Source organism: Nerophis ophidion, linkage group LG07 (assembly GCF_033978795.1).
Source record: "Nerophis ophidion isolate RoL-2023_Sa linkage group LG07, RoL_Noph_v1.0, whole genome shotgun sequence".
NCBI classification, from domain to species: domain Eukaryota; kingdom Metazoa; phylum Chordata; class Actinopteri; order Syngnathiformes; family Syngnathidae; genus Nerophis; species Nerophis ophidion.
Window position 1 is genome coordinate 50,985,425 of NC_084617.1, and position 20,757 is coordinate 51,006,181.

At 37.7% G+C, this 20,757-nt stretch overlaps 1 protein-coding gene across 3 annotated transcripts in view; it reads right to left on the bottom strand.

The window, feature by feature from the left end:
* Positions 1 to 20,757, bottom strand: part of homer1b (homer scaffold protein 1b) — a 105,634-nt gene that overhangs the window by 13,936 nt on the left and 70,941 nt on the right. For 2 of the 3 annotated variants that reach the window (XM_061906362.1, XM_061906361.1), the window contains one exon: positions 15,699 to 15,847. In XM_061906362.1, coding sequence (XP_061762346.1) covers positions 15,699 to 15,847 — 149 coding nt within the window. Of the gene's footprint in view, positions 1 to 9,853; positions 15,478 to 15,698; positions 15,848 to 20,757 lie in introns of those variants that run through there. The other variant, XM_061906363.1, reaches the window with a different exon arrangement.

Here is a 20,757-nt window from a genome sequence, read left to right on the forward strand (position 1 = left end):
TGGGGGTGTATTAGTGCCAAAAGCATGGGTAACTTACACATCTGTGAAGGAACCATTAATGCTGAAAGGTACAAGAAACGTTATCATGGACGCCCTGCTTATTTCAGCAAGACAATGCCAAGCCACATGTTACAACAGGTTGGCTTTGTAGTAAAAGAGTGCGGGTACTAGACTGGCCTGCCTGTAGTCCAGACCTGTCTCTCATTGAAAATGTGTGGCGCATTATGTAGCCTAAAATATGACAATGGAGACCCCGGACTCTTAAACAACTTATGCTGTACATCAAGCAAGAATGGGAAAAAATTCCACCTAAAAAGCTTCAAAAATTGGTCTCCTCAGTTCCCAAACGTTTACTGAGTGTTGTTAAAAGGAAAGGCCATGTAACACAGTGGTAAAAATGCCCCTGTGCCAACTTTTTTGCAATGGGTTGCTGCCATTAAATTGTAAGTTAATGATTATATGCAAAAAATATTTTGTTTCTCAGTTCATGCATTAAATATCTTGTCTTTGGAGTCTGTTCAATTTAATATAAGTTGATAAGGATTTGCACATCATTGTATTCTGTTTTTATTTACGATTTACACAACGTGCCAACTTCACTGGTTTTGTAAACTGAGAGCATTTGAAGGAGCCTCAGTTATCTGTCACTGCTTTACTTGACGTCCATCCTGTCACTTTGTGTGTAACTTTGCTGCCTCTTGGCCAGGACTCCCTTGAAAAAGCGGTGTTTAATCTCAATGGGAATTTCACCCTGGTTAAATATAAAAAAATTGTAGTCTTTGACAACGGAGCTCCGACTCCCACACAGTGGTTCCCAAAAAGAAGTTCACGCAGGGTCTGTGCATGACCAACAAGGTAGCCTTCCATCATTTTCTACCCCCTCCTCTGACACACAGTGAATAGTGCTCCAGAACTATTCCACAACTCCCACTCAGTGAGCTGCAAAGGAGAAAAACCCTAGATCTAATTCACTCCGCACTCCTACGGCGCCTTCACTTCTTACACAACAGCCGCCCCCTCATGGAGTGTGTGTGTGTGTGACGCATAGGATGGAGACGACACTTCATCCTACACATATGAACTGACACACACACACACACACACACACTCTGTCACCAAGCCACGTCAATGTATAAACCCCACACAGGCGCTCGGAGAGCAGGAGAGCAGGCGAGATGTGAAGAAGTGAAGATGGAAGAGACGGAGCGGCAAGAAAGCCAAAAGGGAAGCGACTGGAGCACAATTGGAGAAAAATGGCCAACTTTGGACCGAGCCGAAGCGGTAAGTTTGCTGCTTTCATTTTTATTATGTAAGAAAAATTGTCTGATTCCAGATCAATTCACCATCCACCATCATTAACTTTATTTGACTATTGAAGTTTTTGTTCTACTTCAGCACAATTTAACCATTTCCCCCCCCAAATACCTGCTTTGTACATATTTCTTACACTGTATGCCATAATTCTGTTTTGCGCTTCCACAATAGATAGAATTCCCCTCAAAAGGATGAAGTTGAATTTTCTCCCCCCTCCTCGGTGCACACGTGTCCCGGCCATGCAGCATCGTCACGTTGCTGCTTCCCCCTCAAGAAGCAGTTGCCATGGCAGCGGCGGAGGAAGGCGCTGGTGACGTCGGGCGTACGCAACGCCTCCGTTCCCTCGACATGATCAAAAAATAATAAAAAAAGAAAACCTCATGACCCTGCATCACTACTAAAAGCAGCAGTCACACAAAGACAAGGAAGTCCCGTCTAAAAGATCAGAAAATCAGTCCGAACAAGTCGACTGATGAGCATCCAGAAATGCAAAAGCTGCCTCTGCCCTTTTCACACACACACACACACACACACACACACACACACACACACACACACACACACACACACACACACACACACACACACACACACACACACACACACACACACACGCACACACGCACACACGCACACACGCACACACTCATGCACAAAAGCACCAAATGAGTGCTGGTTTATGCGCAGAAGTGCAAGAAAAAGTACACTGAACATATTTATTTTGCTTTTCAGGCATCAACTCAACAGCAGCCCGGTGTGAATACATTGTGTCTTTCTTTGGAGGTTTTACATTCAATACAGAGCAGCGGTTAGCGTGGTCCAAATAAACGTCACCCTGAATCTTTACAAGTGTTGTTATCTGAGTGTCTGACATGTCATCTCCCACTTTGCCATTCAAACAGACTAATTGGGCCAACTGTGGACGCACGCTATGGATTCTGCCTGGCAACAAGTGACTGCTCGATTTTTATATTTATTCTAGCTGGAAATAACCCAAGAAAGTAATACGTTTTGATGAAAGATTTGAATACATTTATTAAAATGATTGCTGTCACATTATACATTTCTTTAATCCGATTAATAACACTATTGAATTGTGATTAATTATGATTAATCACAGTACATTTGTTGCATGCATAATTTAAATTAACTTTATACACAAGAAAGTAAGTTGTGTTAAAAGGTACACATTGATATATTTTAATTGGTGCTGTCAAATGATTTCTTTAATCTGATTAATAACACTTTTTAATTGAGATTAATCACAGTAAATGACTTGCTTGCATGATTTAAATTGACTTTACACAAAAAATGAATACACTGTGTTAAAAGGTACACATTTATATATTTTAATTGGTGCTGTCAAATGATTAATTACTTCAATTTGATTATTAACACTTTTTATTTAGATGAATCAAGATTAATCCCAATAAATGACTGGCTTGCATACTTTAAATTGACTTTACACAAGAAAGTAATAACTTGTGTTTACTGTATCTCCTTGAATTGCCGCCGGGGCGCTAATTAATTTAAAACCTCTTCTCACTCCTGCGCTTACCAAAAGCATGCGGTAAAAGTAAGCATGCGCTAATTATTTTAAAACCTCTTCTCACTCCGGCACTTACCAAAGGTATGGAGTAAAAATTTGAGTGTGATGTAAGCTTGGACCTTAAATCCTACTGAATAGCTCTTAATCTTCTTCCCTTTATGCGTTTTCAAATTACCGGTATTGAAATAAGCCTCTTCCATTTTGAAAATGATGACAGGGGAAGTGTCACGAGTTTGTCCAGGCGGTAATACTAAGCATGCGCTAATTATTTTGGAAAACGAGTTTGACCCGGCAGTAATTCAAGGCAGGCGCATACTATATGCCCTGCCACAATTCAAGGAAATACGGTATATGTTATTACTAGTGCTCTCCAATGATTAGTTTCTTTAATTAGATTAATTACACTTTTGAATTGTTAATAATCACAGTAAAATGCTTTAATTTAAATCAATTTGACACAAAAAGGTTGTGTTGAAATATTTCAATTAACATAACATAACTAGTGTTGTCAAATGACTAATTTTTTTAATCACATTAATATTTTTTTTTAATTGAATTGAATTTACACAAGAAAGTAACAAGTTGTGTTAAAAAATACAAATGAATACATTATAATTAGTGCTGTCAAATGATTAATTGCTATTTCGCCACACCAAGATTGTGTGTGACAATCATTGGTACTAACTTACTTTTAATCCAATTAATAACACTTTTGATTTGTGATTAATCAAGATCAATAACAGTAAATGACTAGGTTGCATAATTTAAATTAACTTTACCCAATAAAGTAAATATGCTTTGTTAAAGAATGCCAATTGTTATGTCATAGTTAATGCTGTCAAATTATTAATTAATTTAATTAGAATAATTACAATTTTGGATTGTGATAAATGGTCATTAATTACAGTAAATTACGTCCTTGCATGATTTAAATTGACCTAAAAAAATAAATTAACCTCACAAAATACACCAATATTTTGTTGTCAGAATGTCATATGCAAACATTTAGAAATATGTTTTTTTTTCTTACTAAATGTATGTAATTTATTTGCTAAAACTTTTGTGTGCTCACAATAAATCAAGTGATTAATCTGCATTGATACATGATTAAAGCAATAATTTTTTGTCATTAGTCACATGCGTTAACTTGTTAAATTTGACAGCCCTAATTATGACATACAATTGTTTTATTATTATTTGTTTATTTTCCTTTTCATGTATGTTTGTAAAGACAATTCAAATAAAAAGACTTGTAAAACAAACCAAAAAATTAAATATATGTATATATATACATATACATATATATATATGTACATATATATATATATATATATATATATATATATATATATATATATACTTATATATATATATATATATATATATATATATATATATATGCTAAATGGGTTATACTTGTATAGCGCTTTTCTACCTTCAAGGTAATCTAAGCGCTTTGACACTATTTTCACATTCAACCATTCACTCACATATTCACACACTGATGGTGGGAGCTGCCATGCAAGGCCCTAACCACGACCCATCAGGAGCAGGGGTGAGGTGTCTTGCTCAAGGACACAACGGACGTGACGAGGATGGCGAAAGCTGGGGATCGAACCAGGAACCGTCAAGTTGCCGGCAGGGCCGGGCCTCGCAACAGAACCACGCCGTCCCCATACGCATATAAATATATACATATATATGTGTGTGTATATATATATATATATATATATATATACTATATACTCATTTATATTTTTCACAATGTCGCAAACCACGGATTTTCATAATTGTCAATGATGCATTTGCAAAACGTGAGTAAAAAAATGTATAGCAAAACAAATAAAGATTACAAATATTTTTTATCATTTCTAGTTGTATTATTTATTTTAATATATTATTGATCTACTTGTGAAATTACTGTTAATATCTGGTAACTTTCTGTTGTAACATGGTTCTATCTACTTCTCTTAAAATGTAACAATAACTTATTCTTCTGTTGTTTGGATACTTTATATTAATTTTGGCCGATAATACAAATTTATGTATCGGCAAGTATTGTACTAAGTATACAAATTCTGACACTGTTCTTTTAAATTTTCAAGATCATTGAATGATTACATTTTCGATCAACATTATAATCAGACAAAAACACAGGATGATGGGGAAACAGTATCACTTAAATATTTTAATTATTTTCTACTATTGGCTCTGATTTAAATCCCTTGATTTCTGTTCTTAAAGTCCAGGGACTACCAAAAGTTGACAGATGACTTCTGTGATAGTAAAACTACCGAATCATTACACTTGGCATTGTCACAGTCGATATTTGTATTAATCAACCCATTTTGCTATGAGCCACCGCTTGCTGTTAGCGGTGGCTCATAGCACCGTCCACTGTGTGTAGTGTAACATGTTTAGCCATTCTTTGTCCTTCAGTGAGAACCAATATGGATACAGAGCTAATGTTTCAACTCCAATGGCTTTAATTGAAATTACAGAAGAAATTACCAATGCGATAGATAGTAAAAAATGTGCGGCAGCAGTGTTTATGGATCTAACTAAAGCATTTGACACAATTTGACAGTAGCATATGCTTGTCTCAAAGATTAAGCCATGCAAGTGCAAGTGCAAACGAGTTTGACAGTAGCTCTCAGCTTTGTGGGTTCTTCCGAGGATGTTGTAGTCGTAATGATTTGTGCAGTCCTTTGAGACATTTGTGATTTGGGGCTATATAAATAAACATTGATTGATTGATTGACACAATTAATCACATTATTTTAATCAAAAAACTAGAACGGTATGGCATCAGAGGGTTAGTCTTAAACTGGATAAGAAGTTATCTAACGAACAGGAAACAATACGTGAAGCTAGGCGAACACACTTCTACAACGCTAAATATATCCTGTGGTGTACCACAGGGATCAAAACCAGGACCTAAATTATTCAATCTCTATATAAATGACATTTGTAAAGTTACAAGAGATTTAAAGTTAGTATTATTTGCGGATGATACAACAGTGTTTTGTTTAGGAGAGAAGAACATACAAACCCTTTATTTATTGAATCAAAGATACTGAAATTCCACGACATAGTGAAATTGCAAATAGCTAAAATTATACACAAAGCAAACTATAACCTGCTACCCAAGAAAACACAACAATTCTTCTCAACAAAAGAGGAGAAATATAATCTTAGTGAAAAATGTAATTTAAAACATTTGTACGCACGTACAACACTTAAGACCTTCAGTATATCAGCATGTGGAATTAAATTATGGAATGGATTAAGCAAAGCAATTGAACAATGTACTAATATGATCCACTTCAAGAAACTCTTCAAACTTAGTGTTTACAAAGTACAAAAAAGAAGAACCATGATTAACATTTGGATTTTATTCACCCATTCATTCTTTAATTCTCAAAATAATCCTACTTATCTCATCGTATGGAATATAATTTACTTGACCCATTATTCATGTATTTATTTTTATTGTGATTACTTATGGAGTATATTTTGAATACATTGAGAACAGGAAGTGAACAAAAGTTTTAGCAACTGTTATGTAAAAGAAAAGGGGGAGGATTAAATAAGCTCTGCTTCTTCCTACTCCTTTTCGAACATGTTGAATAGAGAAACTGGAAATTGTGATGTATCATGTTGTATGCTTGCATGTTTGAAATAAACTCAAACTCAACTCAACTCAACTCGATGTCACTTGTAAGAACGGTAGTTTGTTTGCCGCCATTGAGGCGATAATTGCTGACTCAGAAGCGGCTTTACATTAGCAAGAATGCTGCAGTGTGTTGAGGACCCATTTGTTCGCTCGAATGTGTCATCATCATGCATATAGCTATAGTATTAAATGCTTTAAGTGTGGCACTGTAATATGGTTGAAGACATGAAAGTAGTTTGTATACCTAAAGTAACTTCTGTTCAGTAAGAATACTCTTGATGTTTATTTTGCTGTAATATAATGTAATGCATATTTTCGCCAGCAGAGGGCACTTTGTACCTCCTGCATTAATTGAAGCTCACCGGAAGTCAAAGTTATTACGTGATGAGGAAGTGCACTAGCACCAGGTTGAATCTGCGCCTGTTAACCTATATGTTCCTGTTTTGCAGGTAAGCAAAGTTTATAACACAATATATGTAATGGATAACAGCAGTATTAAATTTAAGGTGCCTTGTATTGCGAAAGAAGTCGAGTTAATGAATGAATGAATGAATGAATGAATGAATGAATGAATGAATGAACATGTTAATGAGCTCGTTAGAGTGACGTGCTGTCTGAAAATGGCGGACTCATACTTCGCAGCAGTCTTTACTGTTTGCCAATTACATTTTCGTGTTTGTGTATGGATAGAAATTATGTAATATAACTTCTCAGATGTCCATACAACGATAGGTGAAGCATATTGTGGTTAAAAGGAGGTTTTGAGCAGAGTATATTTGTATTGTCATGTCATGCTCGTGTCCATTGAAACACTATGCTAATTGTAAAGCTAAGCTAACAGTACACCGTGTTGCTACACCAGTGCTAATGATCATACTTGCCAACCCTCCCGGATTCCCCGGGAGACTCCTGAAATTCAGCGCCTCTCCCGAAAACCTCCTGGGACAAATTTTCTCCTGAAAATCTCCCTAAATTCAGGAGGCCAGACCCCCCTAGCTCCATGAGGACCTGAGTGACATGTCTGAGAGCGTGTCTGCCCAATGACGTTATAACTGTAGAATGATCGAGGGCGAGTTCTTGGTTTCTTATTTGGGTTTATTGTTAGGCAGTTTCATTAACGTCCTCCAGCGCGGGTAACAACACACTACAACAACATTCACGTTTACGTCTGCCGTAAACAGCATGTGACACTCTTAAACAGGACAATACTGCCATCTACTGTACATAATGCACCACAACACCTCCAGGCAACTTCAACCCTTTAATCCTCCTCCATTCACATCCCATCTCCCCAGATTGTAAATAACCTAATGTAAATAATCGAATGTATTTATAATGTATATGCTTGTTCTTATGCTATGTGAACTCACTATGTGCTCTGCTGGCTGTACATATCCTAGTAAGTCACACCTACACTGTTTCAATGTCCATTTCTCTGTTGATGCAATTGTTGATGAATGCGTGGGTTCCCTCCGGGTACTCCGGCTTCCTCCCACTTCCAAAGACATGCACCTGGGGATAGGTTGATTGGCAACACTAAAATTGGCCCTAGTGTGTGAATGTGAGTGTGAATGTTGTCTGTCTATCTGTGTTGGCCCTGCGATGAGGTGGCGACTTGTCCAGGGTGTACACCGCCTTCCGCCCGATTGTAGCTGAGATAGGCGCCAGCGCCCCCCGCGACCCCGAAAGGGAATAAGCGGTAGAAAATGGATGGATGGATGGATGAAGTACTGATATCAACCAAAGCTTCTCATCCCACCCTCCGGATCGTAAATAATTCAATGTATATACTATGATGATTAACTTTTGTGGTGACTGTATTATGCTGATAGTATATATTTGTATCATGAATCGATTAACTTGGACCCTGACTTAAACAAGTTGAAAAACTTATTGCGGTGTTACCATTTAGTGGTCAATTGTACGGAATATGTACTGTACTGTGCAATCTACTAATAAAAGTTTCAATCAATCAATCATCCATTTGTAACAATAACATCTACTTTAGAAAGTGCAGTGCACAAATGCCACACAGCAGCTGTAAATATACTACTCCCCTCTTAACCACGCCCCAACCACGCCCACCGCCCCACCCCCGACCACACCCCCCAACTCCCGAAATCGGAGGTCTCAAGGTTGGCAAGTATGACTGTGATGAATGTTTGTATTTTTCCCCCCACATATATGTGTTGAAGTTAAAGGAGCCATATGTAATTACTTCATGTCAAGTCATATTTATAATAGCTCTGACATGTCAAAAGGCATGAATAAATCATGTTCTTTTCGAACACCTCTGTAAGTGATAACGGTAGTTCAGCTGGGATATGCTCCTTTTAAAATTAGATTTACAGCCTCAAAATTGTGTTATTGTTTTCATTTCGATGTCCCGCCCTACACTGTTTGACCAGTTACACGCAGTGCTCTTTGTCTGCTACTGCCACTGGTAAAGTTACTAAAGATGTCAGGCCTTAGTAAATCTAAAAGGCGTCGTTATGAGTCTTAACTTATTCGTAAGAAGGCCAGGAACAAAAGGAGAATTTGTATTGGGGATGCCTTTGAAAGATGGAGACGATTGAAGGCAGACAATATTTTTTCATCTGATGCCAAACTTGTTACTTTCCTCCTTGATAGGTATAAGACATGTACGTTTTCTTATTTGTAATAAATAGAAATGGACATTTGGTATGCAAACTATAATGTCCAATACTGTAATCTATGATCTTGTCTAACAAAGCTAGTATGTTCGTGCCACAAATACTTAGTGTGATGTGCTCAGCTCCTACTGTAATGCTTACTTAGCACATAGGCTAACAGGGAAATAAATGCCTGTTAGCCTGTATGTCGATGTGTATTCGAACTGACAGGACAAAATATATTTTAAACAAGTGTCTGTCCCTATTTCGTTCTCAGTATGCTGATACGCTGAGGAAATGGGTTCCAACATTAGCACAGCTGTCATCATGGCAATGTGAAACATATGAAGACAGCCAAATCACATGATCAAATAATTCCTCATTCGTGTAGCCTATAAGCATACCTTGGTGAAATGTCTACTCTTTAGTTTTGGGCGTACATTAGGCTGCTAAGCATGCTCTAATTATTTTCACCAGTACAACCATTGCTAGCATTGGTTGTAGTTTGTTTCAGTCTTTGTTTTCTGATAACACAGACAATAACCATGATTGCCATTTGTTGTGATATTGTATGCAAGCATGACATACTTCTTTCTGAACACAGCCTAGTTTCTGTGTAAAATGTATTAGTTACAGAAAATGCTCTATTCAGTTATGATGGTTCCAGCACCTCAACCCCTAGTAAGAGACAGTGGAAGTTTGAAGTTCCTTGGAGTAGCCCAGTCGATCGAGCTGGATTAGGCTGAGGGGGGCGGAGTTGGGGCGTAGGGTCTTGGTGGAAGCTGGGGTATATATTGTAGTGTCCCGGAAGAGTTAGTGCCCACAAGGGGTTCTGGGTATTGGTTCTGTTGTGTTACGGTGCGGATGTTCTCCTGAAATGTTTTGTCATTCTTGTTTGGTGTGGGTTCACAGTGTGGCGCATATTTGTAACAGTGTTAAAGTTTTTGATACTGTCACCCTCAGTGTGACCTCTATGGCTGTTGATCAAGTATGCGTTACATTCATTGTGGGTGTGTAAAGGCCTCATACATAATGTGAGTGGGCCGGCACGCTGTTTGTATGGAGGAAAAGCGGATGTGAAGACAGGTTGTAGAGGACGTTAAAGACAGTGCCTATTAGGCACGCCTCCAATATCGGGAGAAAATTTGGGAGAATGGTTTTCGGGAGGGGCACTGAAATCCGTGAGTCTCCCGGGAAAATCGGGAGGCTTGGCAAGTATGCCGATACGATACCGTCCCACTTCTATTTATGAGTGCCAAATGTATTTGTGGTGGTCCAAATGTATTTACTGCAGGCCTTCACAAAAAAAATGAATGTATGGGAAACCCTGTGTTATAACGTTTAATGATTAGTCGCAAATTATGTTTGCCATTTGTAACATCTTTTCAAAGCAAGTGAAAGTGAGAACGCAGCCGACCAAAGTGGTTGGGGCCCAACTCATTATTGGTCATATGAAATCACTCCTGGCAACATCAAATAATGTAAAAAGACAGCTTTCCTTTTTGCATATCGCACCAAAAGAGAGAGAAAAAAAGACTTGTTAGGTCCACGCTTGCCATGGCGAGTGTCTCCCACGCATAGAGCATTAATGGACACACACACACACACACACACACACACACACACACACACACACACACACACACACACACATACATACACACACACACACACACACACACACACACACACACACACACTTTGCGACAAGCAGCCCTCATTGCACACAGCTTCTCTGGTGCCATAAAGAATTCATGACTAAACGCCGGGAATTTCGAAGCATTCGCACTTAAAGATTTTAAAGCCATTTAGAAAAAACACTACTAAACCTCCAGCGCAGCCTTTTCATGTGAAATTAATAGATGCATTAAAGGATGGAGCGCTTTTTTCTTTCATTCAAACAACTGAGGGATTGTGAAATGAGTGAGATTACAAATAAATAGATGTGACAGTTTTGGAAGCTTGAATTTATTGTAAAATATTTTGTGTTTGTTCTCTATTTTCCCATCACTCACACCTCACATTGTTGTATAAGGGCTAAAAAAACACCTTCATGGACATGAGCCTCACAAATTCACCTTGTTGAAAAAGCCTAAGAACAGTCTGGATTGTTGCACTAACACAAGGGACATAATCCACTGCTAAAGGAACAATATTACATTCGCATGCACAAAAATACACATCATTAGACTTTTTTCAGTTGCTTGTGAAATTATTGCACATACAAAAAAACATATTAAAAAATCATGCTCAAATTGGACAGATTTTCATCAATGAGATCCGCTTTGGACTGGTCCAAGTATTGTGTCAAAGAAAACTTGCATTTATGGATGTGCCAATATATTGCCATCGACAGGTATCGGCTGATTTGTATGAAAACGTATGAAAAAAATCATTTTGAATCCCCTTGCTGACAAGCTAGCAGTTAATTGTGTCTCCATAAACAGTTTGTAATCACCTCCATTACATCACATAAACAACATTTCTCAATATTTTAAGTCAGTGATTCTCAAACTGTGGTATGCGGGCTTCATCTAGTGGTACGCCAAAAATCACTTCAGTGGAGAGTTTTATTTTCCTATATTCAAACACAGTGTTAATGTTCAAAGTGTGTGTAATGTTACAGTGGCCAAAAATATTAAATATACTTAATACAATCTCTGCCTTGTTTTTAATGAATACTTAGGCCTCCTATGCTATTGTATGTTATTGTTAGTCATTATGGTGGTATTTGGACAGCCAAGTGTTGTACTTGGTAAAAAAAAGTTTGAGAACCACTGTCTTAAGTATCATTGTCAAGTATTATCACTGGAGGACGAGGCGGAACATGTTACACACCGAGAGCAAGCACAAGCAGGCATGCTAATAGCAAAGTTAGACGCTAGAATCAGCACCAATAAATAAGTGCTTAGTAAAGTTTAAGAAGTGTAGATGTAAGTCAGCAGCTAGTAACATGAAATGAACAAGTAAATAAGGTGTCGAGAGAGGATAATATATCAGCATCTTTTAGTGTGTCAGCATTGTCACAGTCAGAAGTACACAAAGCGTAAGAGGGCAGATCGATCCATAAACGAGTGGTGTCGACACCAAGTGTAGTATCAGGTTGTGATCAATACTATGTCGACATTTTTATGTTCTCAAAATCCCTTTTTTGTTTTGTTTTTGTTAATTTTTACAAATTTAGGGAATATTTCCTTTGGCACAGGAGGACTTTACAGAACCTATAAGAGTAATTCTGATTTTGATTGAATGAAATTAAGTTAGTTTTTTATTTAGTTTATTTATTGTGTTCTCTAGCGGAGGTAGTAGTAGGTGGGGTCCGTGACCCCTAGGGGTCTGCAGAGGTACTGCAGCGGGGGCTTAATCAGTATCATGCTTTAAACCTAAAAAAACTGGGCACTACAAAATGTGCTCATTGTAGCCTTTAATCCTGACTCGCTTATTTTGGAAAAAAAAAATCTTAACAAATGATTTTATTTATTTTTTGTTTTGTACGTTCAAGTATTGTATGTATTGTGCTCCTGAGTTAATGTTGCTGATCATTTTAAGATTATTTTTGAGTTTATTCAATTTAATCTTTCGTTTTCGAATATTTATAGTTCTTATAAGGATAATTATAAAATATACCGTATTTCCTTGAATTGCCGCCGGGGCACTAATTAATTTAAAACCTCCTCTCACTCCTGCGCTTACCAAAGGCATGCAGTAAAAGTAAGCATGCGCTAATTATTTTAAAACCTCTTCTCACTCCGGCACTTACCAAAGGTATGCAGTAAAAATTTGAGTGTGATGTAAGCTTGGACCTTAAATCCTACTGAATAGCTCTCAATCTTTTTCCCTTTATGCGATTTCAAATTACCGGTATTGATTCATTTTAGAATTGATTTTAAAACATTGCTGTTTGTTTTTAAATCTTTACATGGACTGGCACCTCAATATATCTCGTACCTTATCCAAATTTACATTCCTGCGCGCGCTCTGAGGTCCGAGAGCCAGTTCCAGCTCGTGGTGCCCAAGACCAGACTTAAGACCAGGGGAGACAGGGCCTTCTCTGTGGTCGGCCCTAAGCTCTGGAACACTCTGCTGCTTCATGTTCAAACTGCTTCCACAGTGGAGTGTTTTAAGTCTCGTCTTAAGACCCACTTTTATTCTTTGGCTTTTAACACTACGTGAGTTGTGTGGTCCTCTGTTCTCTGTTGTCCTCTGTGTTTTTTATACACTTTGATTTCTATTTTACTGTTTTAATTGATTTTACCCTTTAAAATAGTTTTTAATCATATTTGTTTTTATATTGTTTTTATTGGTTTTATATTTATTAATTTTTTGTTTTTATTCAGTCATTGGTGGAGCATAATATATATATATATATATATATATATATATACTTTTTTTATTTTATTTTATTTATTTATTTTTTTACAATTGTTTTTAACATGGCTGTGCAGCACTTTGGAAACGTTATTGTTGTTTAAATGTGCTATATAAATAAAGTGGATTGGATTGGATTGGATTGAAATCAGCCTCCTCCATTTCTAAAATTATGACAGGGGAAATGTCCCTCGTGACGTCATGAGTTTGACCAGGCGGTAATACTAAGCATGCGCTAATTATTTTGGGAAGCGAGTTTGACCCGGCAGTAATTCAAGGTAGGCGCATACTATGTGCCCTGCGGCAATTCAAGGAAATACGGTATACATATATTTTTTTCTGTTACAGACTAAAAACAATGATAATTAAGTTATTTGTTGTCGTCAATCTATAGTTTTGTTTTTTTTTTACTTTAATGTTAAAAAAATACAAGGGTATGTAGAGGTGTACTTATAACAATTTAATAGACAAATGGTACTAATTATAGTGGCGACAGAGAGGAGTTGGGAGGGGTAGAGCGTGAAATGTTTTCTTTTTGGGTGTGGGCTCTTTAAACAACTTATTTTTGGGGATGTATGATTACATATGTGTTGCATTATTAGATAATATTAGTTTAAAATATATGCAATTGCATGCAATACATGTTTTTTTTCCCGTCAAAATGGAAATGCATTTAGTAAGAAAAGATGAAGTACTTTATGGATGCATATTATTTCCAGGTTTGACACCTGTGGTATACCGTATTATTTTAATATCTTAGGATTGCACAATACCAATGTCCCTCTAAAACTAGTTTAATTTAAAACCGGATTTTATACAGGATATACAGTGGAAAAGGGATTCATATGACTCAATTCCTGGGTGGATTTCGTGTGAGAGGAAGGGGAAGGGTAATCTTTTTGCATTGCAATTTGCTAAAAATTATAGAAAGCGCCACTCTACATTAAGGCTGTGAATCTTTGGGCACCACACAATTTGATAACATTTTTGGGGGTAGCAATTCAATTCAACAAGTCGAAATCCATAGAATAGACAAACAGCTCTGATAAATTTCTATATTACTTAAAGAAAACTGTTTTTGTTTAATAAAATTCTTCCTAAACATTTAATAAAATCAATAACAAAAAAGGCAACGAGAAGTATTCAACCTTCTCTTTTCTAAAGTAAATGTGTACAGCAGACATGATCATCTACTTCAAGAATATAATTTGTCTTAATTGCTGAACAGGGCAGATCACAAAAAAATCCCCCAAAAAATCAGTAAAACAATTTTTTTTAATCGATTTAAAAGTCATAACAAATAAGAATTGCGATTTTTTTTTTTTTTACACTTGTGGACGCTGTGGTCAAAGCTGGAATTGCCACAAAACACATTTGAAGATATTCAACACTCTACTGCCATCTGGCGGCTAAAGTGGATAGTGCACGCCCTCAATTCGTAACGTTTCACGTGTCAGGTAAACAGCGATAAATGGGGCCATAGGAATCCTATTCCTACTGTATATATACTGTCTCCTCGCTCCACCTCTCCATCATTTAGTGGTCTTTGGCCTGGAAAGCGTTGAAGACCCCAGTTCTGTTGACTTTGTTTTACTCAAACAATTGCATGTAATATACAAGGAACTCATTAAAATATTGTAATGATATTGTTAAACTGTCGAACCACTTACAATATTGAACAATGTACAGTTAATACATGTGATCTCTATTAGTACCGGCTGATCTCACTCATGGATGACCGGAATTGGCAGCATAAATCCCTGATCGGACCATCCCTACTTGCAATGCACCCACAGGTGACAGTGTCGGAGTACTGCTAGCGTGCATGTTTGTTAGCAGTGAGGCTCATAACAATATTGTGTGTACAGTTGCAGTAGTCGGGCTTGTAATGACAGCACTATCAGAAAGAGCAGACCCGACAAGTCTTAAACGGCTCCCTAGAGAGGAAAGACACGAGAAGGCAGTGATGAATAGAAGGAGAACAGCAACGCCTTGCTGACATGGCAACAACGACGGCTAAATAAATAAATAAAAATACAGGTTTATTGGCGCATACGAGTAAAAGGGGCAAAAGAAGAGAGCTTGTGTGCTTCAGGCTGACGAGACAGAAAGTAGAGCGTCTTGCGCGACATGGCGGACGCCAGCGTGGGCGACATACCTATGAGCGAAGGCCAGCGCGTTCTGCGACGGTTCTGGTCTGGATTCCGAGTTGGGTGTGGTGTCGCAGATGTCGTCGGTGCCGTTGATGTTTTCCATGGGCGGAGTCACAGGGGTCAGAGGTGAGGACAGCTCCCCAGCTGGAGACTCCTGGAAAAAGGAAAAGTGTGACCAAAATTATTTTACTGTATCTTTAGTAATATAGTGGGACCCCAACTTAAAAGTATTTCTTGGCTTTATGTTTTAAGTTGCGAGCAAAAATTTGAGTTACCAGCATCCCCGCCATTAGTCGGTGTAGCAAATGTCACAGTGAAGCCTGTAAGATGCGACCAAAACTTTTAGTCTTACTCGCTAGCATTAGTTTATAGCTAGAGACACACATAACTTTGTTTTCCAACCATGGGAAGGAAGAAAGTAAGACTGTTGAAGGTTGCTGAGAATAAGAATAATATTCATTTAACGAGCACAAAGCAATTTGAGTGTATCACTGCTAGGCTGCTGAACATAATGAGTCTAACACAATATTTAAACGGCAAAAAGGTATCCATTAAAATATAGAAGAGCTGATGATGGTGTGTTTGACAGAAAAGCAGCTGGAAGGATATACCGTAGATGTCCACTTTTCACGGTAAATCCATCCATCTATTTTCTAACGCTTGTCCCTTTTTAGGTCACGGGGGTGCTGTAGCCTATCCCAGCTGCACTTGGGCGGAAGGCGGTGTACATGCTGTACATTATCATTTTAGTTTATAAAACTACAGTAGTTTTTAGTAGTACATTCTGTTGTATTATTTTATACACTAGTTCTTATCTAAAAGTTTTTCACATGTTAAAAGTGTGCTGTTTTAGGGCGGGGGGCAGCACATATCAAATAGATTTTAATTCATTTTCAATCAATCAATCAATCAATGTTTATTTATATAGCCCCAAATCACAAATGTCTCAAAGGACTGCACAAATCATTACGACTACAACATCCTCGGAAGAACCCACAAAAGGGCAAGGAAAACTCACACCCAGTGGGCAGGGAGAATTCACATCCAGTGGGACGCCAGTGACAATGCTGACTATGAGAAAACTTGGAGAGGACCTCAGATGTGGGCAACCCCCCCCCTCTAGGGGACCGAAAGCAATGGATGTCGAGCGGGTCTAACATGATGCTGTGAAAGTTCAATCCATAGTGGCTCCAACACAGCCGCGAGAGTTCAGTTCAAAGCGGATCCAAGACAGCAGTGAGAGTCCCGTCCACAATGGGTGATGGTAACTTGAGGTAAAATGTTTTGAGTTAAGAGCTCCGTCATAGAACCTATGAAACCCGTAAGTTACGGTGCTACTGTATACATTATATTGGGTATAATATACTGTAATAATATAATATACAGCATATATTTTATATACAGCATATATTTTATATACAGCATATATTATTATAAATATGATATATATATATAATAGGGCTGCTAATCTTTGGGAGTCCCACGATTCGATTCAATATCGATTCTTGGGGTCACGATTCGATTCAAAATTGATTTTTTTGTTAATTCAACACAATTGTCGATTCAAAAACGATTTGTTCCCGATTTAAAAGGATTCTCTATTCATTCAATACATAGAATTTCAGCAGGATCTACCCCAGTCTGCTGACATGCAAGCAGAGTAGTAGATTTTTGTAAAAAGCTTTTATAATTGTAAAGGACAATGTTTTATCAACTGATTGCAATAATGTACATTTGTTTTAACTATTAAACAAACCAAAAATATGACTTTTTTATCTTTGTGAAAATATTGGACACAGTGTGTTGTCAAGCTTATGAGATGCGATGCAAGTGTAAGCCACTGTGACACTATTGTTTTTATTATTATTTTTTTTTAAATGTCTAATGATAATATCAATGAGGGATTTTTAATCACTGCTATGCTGATATTATAACTAATATTGATACTGTTGTTGATAATATGAATTTTTGTTTCACTACTTTTGGTTTGTTTTGTGTCGTGTTTGTGTCTCCTCAATTGCTCTGTTTATTGCAGTTCTGAGTGTTGCTGGGACAGGTTTGGTTTTGGAATTGGATTGCATTGTTATGGTATTGTTGTGTATTGTTTTGTTGGATTGATAAAAAAAACTAAAAAATAAATACAATTAAAAAAATCGATTTTTTAAAAATGAGAATCGATTCTGAATCGGGCTTCACGGTGGCAGAGGGGTTAGTGCGTCTGCCTCACAATACGAAGTTCCTGCAGTCCTGGGTTCAAATCCAGGCTCAGGATCTTTCTGTGTGGAGTTTGCATGTTCTCCCCGTGAATGCGTGGGTTCCCTCCGGGTACTCCGGCTTCCTCCCACTTCCAAAGACATGCACCTGGGGATAGGTTGATTGGCAACACTAAATTGGCCCTAGTGTGTGAATGTGAGTGTGAATGTTGTCTGTCTATCTGTGTTGGCCCTGCGATGAGGTGGCGACTTGTCCAGGGTGTACCCCGCCTTCCGCCCGATTGTAGCTGAGATAGGCGCCAGCGCCCCCCGCAACCCCAAAAGGGAATAAGCGGTAGAAAATGGATGGATGGATTCTGAATCGCACAACGTGAGAATCGCGATTCAAATTCGAATAAATTTTTTCCCACACCCCTAATATATAATGTGTTAAACTACTCTACATAACAGTAATATAAATATTATATATATATATATATATATATATATTTATATATATAAAATGTGTTAAACTACTGTACATAACACAGAACAAACTGGTTAAATTAATAAAGTTTTCACTTATCTGATTCTTTTTGCCTTTTGTTTACGCAAGACGGACACAATATTAGATGTTATAATTTGGTGAAAATTAAAGAGGGAGAAAAATGTTTTGTCCAATGCTGTAAGCTTGTGTATGGTTAAAAAAACACATCTGCATGTGTTAAAAAAAAAGGGGGGAAAAATATTTTTAGATTAGGCAGACAACTACGAAACTTCCAGTAAAAAAATAATTCATTCTTGTGAATATTTTGTGGAAATATTGATTAGTTCTTTGTTTTTTTTGTTGGATCTAGGGGACGTATGCGCCTGCATGTGTCCGGGTCTGTGCTGCAGTAATTTATGTTACGGCACATTAACATCCGCACGTTAATAGCATTTGTGAACCGTTGAGAGCGATCAATAGCGGTATGTTTTGTTAACACTTGAGAGACGATGCAAGATTATAATCACACTTCAATATCTCTTATCATGTAAATGTTGCCTCTGTTCTCGGGCAGTGTTGCAAATAAAAATCTGTTCTTAACTTTTTTAGTGTTGATTGGCAACACTAAATTGGCCCTAGTGTGTTGGCCCTGCGATGAGGTGGCGACTTGTCCAGGGTGTACCTCGCCTTCCGCCCGATTGTAGCTTATATAGGCACCGGACCCCAAAGGGAATAAGTGATAGAAATGGATGGATGGGCATTAGCAAATGGTAAAAAAAAAAAAAAATCTGCGTCCTTTCTGATTTCAATGCATTAAAAAGACAGAAAAAGTGTGTTAATGCCAACACTGCTTGACAGTATAAGAAAATAGTTCACACTTATGTTCTGTAACATTTACAGTTTTGTAAGAAAGTGCAGAGGTAGAAATAACCTCTTCTATATAATGTAAACATAAATAATGTCTCAAAACAAGATAAATAAAAAAATGAAAAAACAGCGGACGAGCTCTCGCCCTACACAGCTGTTTTGTGCTTTGTAGTGTCAATATGGGCCTTTAGATCGTTGGCCCCTTTATTTGCCACAGATATACGTTTCTGCTTTGCACACAGTGCATTCACCTACTAGGTGGCCTAGTTGTTAGAGTGTCCTCCCTGAGATCGGTAGGTTGTGAGTTCAAACCACGGCCGAGTCATACCAAAGACTATAAAAAAATGGGACCCATTACCTCCCTGCTTGGCACTCAGCATCAAGGGTTGGAATTGGGGGTTAATTCACCATAAAAGAATCCCGGCCGCGGCACCACTGCTGCCCACTGCTCCCCTCACTGCCCAGGGGGTGATCAAGGGGAAGGGTCAAATGCAGAGGACAAATTTCACCACACTTAGTGTGTGTGTGACAATCATTGGTACTTTAACTTTCTGCTTTCCATGTGTCACGGCCAGAATGAAAACACGGATACTTTTCACGCAAATCATCCGTGAAGTTGCATTTACGTTTTGGCTTCTCTCTTGTGTTCTGTCTGTCTCTCCAGTCTCTCTCTAGTGTCTGTACCTCTCACTAACCCCCCCGCCCCGATTCATTCCACACTCAACACCAGGATTGTAAATAATGTAAATTATTCAATGTATATACTCTGATGATTAACTTGTGTGATGACTGTTTTATGCTGATAGTATATATTTGTACCATGAATTGATTAACAGCTTGAAAAAGTTATTTGGGTGTTACCATTTAGTGGTCAATTGTACGGAACACGTACCGTACTGTGCAATCTATGTACTGATAAAAGTTTCAATCAATCAATCCACTCCCTCGCTCTCTCGCTTTCTCTGTCTCTGCCCCTCCCTCACAAATGCTGCTACTTGTGCACACCTTCACAATTTGTTTTGTTTTTAACCCCTTCTTAACCCTCGACGCACATTGAAAATATTGTAAAGTATTTTGTATTTCTATAATATACAATCCTGTATATTCTACAGGATTGCTTATTAATTTTATTGGATAGTAGTCTGTTTATTTCAATTGTTAGTTTTATACCTCTTGTGTTATTTATTTCACCCCATATTTGTTCCCACTACCACACCTTAAGTTGGAATCTTTAATCTCGTTATATGCAAATATAATGACAATAAAGTCCATTCTATTCTATTCTATTCTAAAATACACGCTACCCTAATTAAAAATGCTGGACATTTGAGGCGTTTAAGAAACCCTGCCCGGACAGTCCCGAAAAGAGGACATGTCCGGGGAAAAGAGGACGTATGGTCAGTCTATTTTATGCTATCATGCTCACATTAACATGCTAAATTTTTTTAAACAAATTTTGCATCCAAACACCTCAAACTCATATTACTTGATAGTTCTCACATGCTTACTTTTAGCGTA